The 1065-nt window shown below is 40.3% G+C and overlaps 1 protein-coding gene across 1 annotated transcript in view; it reads left to right on the top strand.

Annotated features, from left to right (window-relative positions):
* Positions 1-1065, top strand: part of LOC101855095 (sodium-coupled monocarboxylate transporter 1) — a gene marked incomplete in the record, with an annotated part of 32830 nt that overhangs the window by 31045 nt on the left and 720 nt on the right. Inside the window, 1 exon segment of the mRNA XM_035969224.1 lies at positions 799-932. Coding sequence (XP_035825117.1) covers positions 799-932 — 134 coding nt within the window.

The raw sequence follows: 1065 nt of genomic DNA, 5'->3' as shown, positions 1-1065 counted from the left end.
TGTGTGTGTGTGTGTGTGTGTGTGTGTGTGTGTGAGTGCGTTGAACTCGTCAAAAAAGAATATATTTTCCACATGATCTGACAGCAATGTTCACCATAATATAAATACATTTTAAAAAACCTCCCTCAGTCTGTCCACTGCGACATACGCAACAACTCTCTCTGGATGCTATTCTGCATTCTGTAAATTACAACGTCACAGTCTTTCGTCTCGTGTACCATGACTATACCGTGCACTGTCTCATATGGTCGCTTTTAAGAACAAGCGGGCTAACCCAGGTGTCGGGGGTTTCCAGAAATATTGACCTACCCGAAAAATGGGCATTGCCCTACCTATAGGAGAAGTTTGGTTTTCTTGGTGTGTATATTTGTTTGATTATAGAGAAAACTCTCCTTGTCTTTTACAGATACTGAATACGGATCCAAAAACGTTAACTTCAATTTTCTCAAAACAGCATTCTTCGGGATAGCCCCCTTGTGCATAGGAGCGACCATATTATGTTTCCAACACGTTTCAACAATTTTTCGGCCTGGAATTATTGCAAATGTATGCCCTGATTCAAAAAACCAAACGCGTGTTTGGCTTTTAATTTTTTTACTAAATTTTCTCTTGGTTTGATCTTTGATCTTGAACTACCAACCAGCTATGCTTATCAGATAGATATCTCTCCGCGGCTTTGTAACGTCTCAATACGTCTGATCCTGTTATTTTAAAAATCATGTTTCCAACTTGAAATATTCCTTAATCATCACTGCCATTTTTTTTCAATTTCTCTAACCTTTCGTTTTCCATCATCAGGAATGAACAAGCCCGGAGACGTGGACCCACGCTACCTGATTCCAATTTCGGACATCCTCTTCATCTGTTTCCCGAAGTCTTTCAAGAATAAAATGGCTAGTTTCGGACCTCAGTTCATGAAGGAGGAATACAAGGTCAGTGATCAGAGGTTGAGTTATACACGTGGTGAATGTGTGGACGTGGGATGTAGAAAAAGGGGAGGATTAAAAAAACATGTGTGTGTGTGTTTGTGTGTGTGAGTGTGTGTGTGTGTGTGTGTGTGTGTGT

This window comes from Aplysia californica, unplaced genomic scaffold (assembly GCF_000002075.1).
Source record: "Aplysia californica isolate F4 #8 unplaced genomic scaffold, AplCal3.0 scaffold00127, whole genome shotgun sequence".
Classification (NCBI taxonomy): Eukaryota; Metazoa; Mollusca; class Gastropoda; order Aplysiida; family Aplysiidae; genus Aplysia; species Aplysia californica.
The sequence above is the reverse complement of the archived record's forward strand: the minus strand, read 5'-3'. Positions and strand labels throughout refer to the sequence as shown.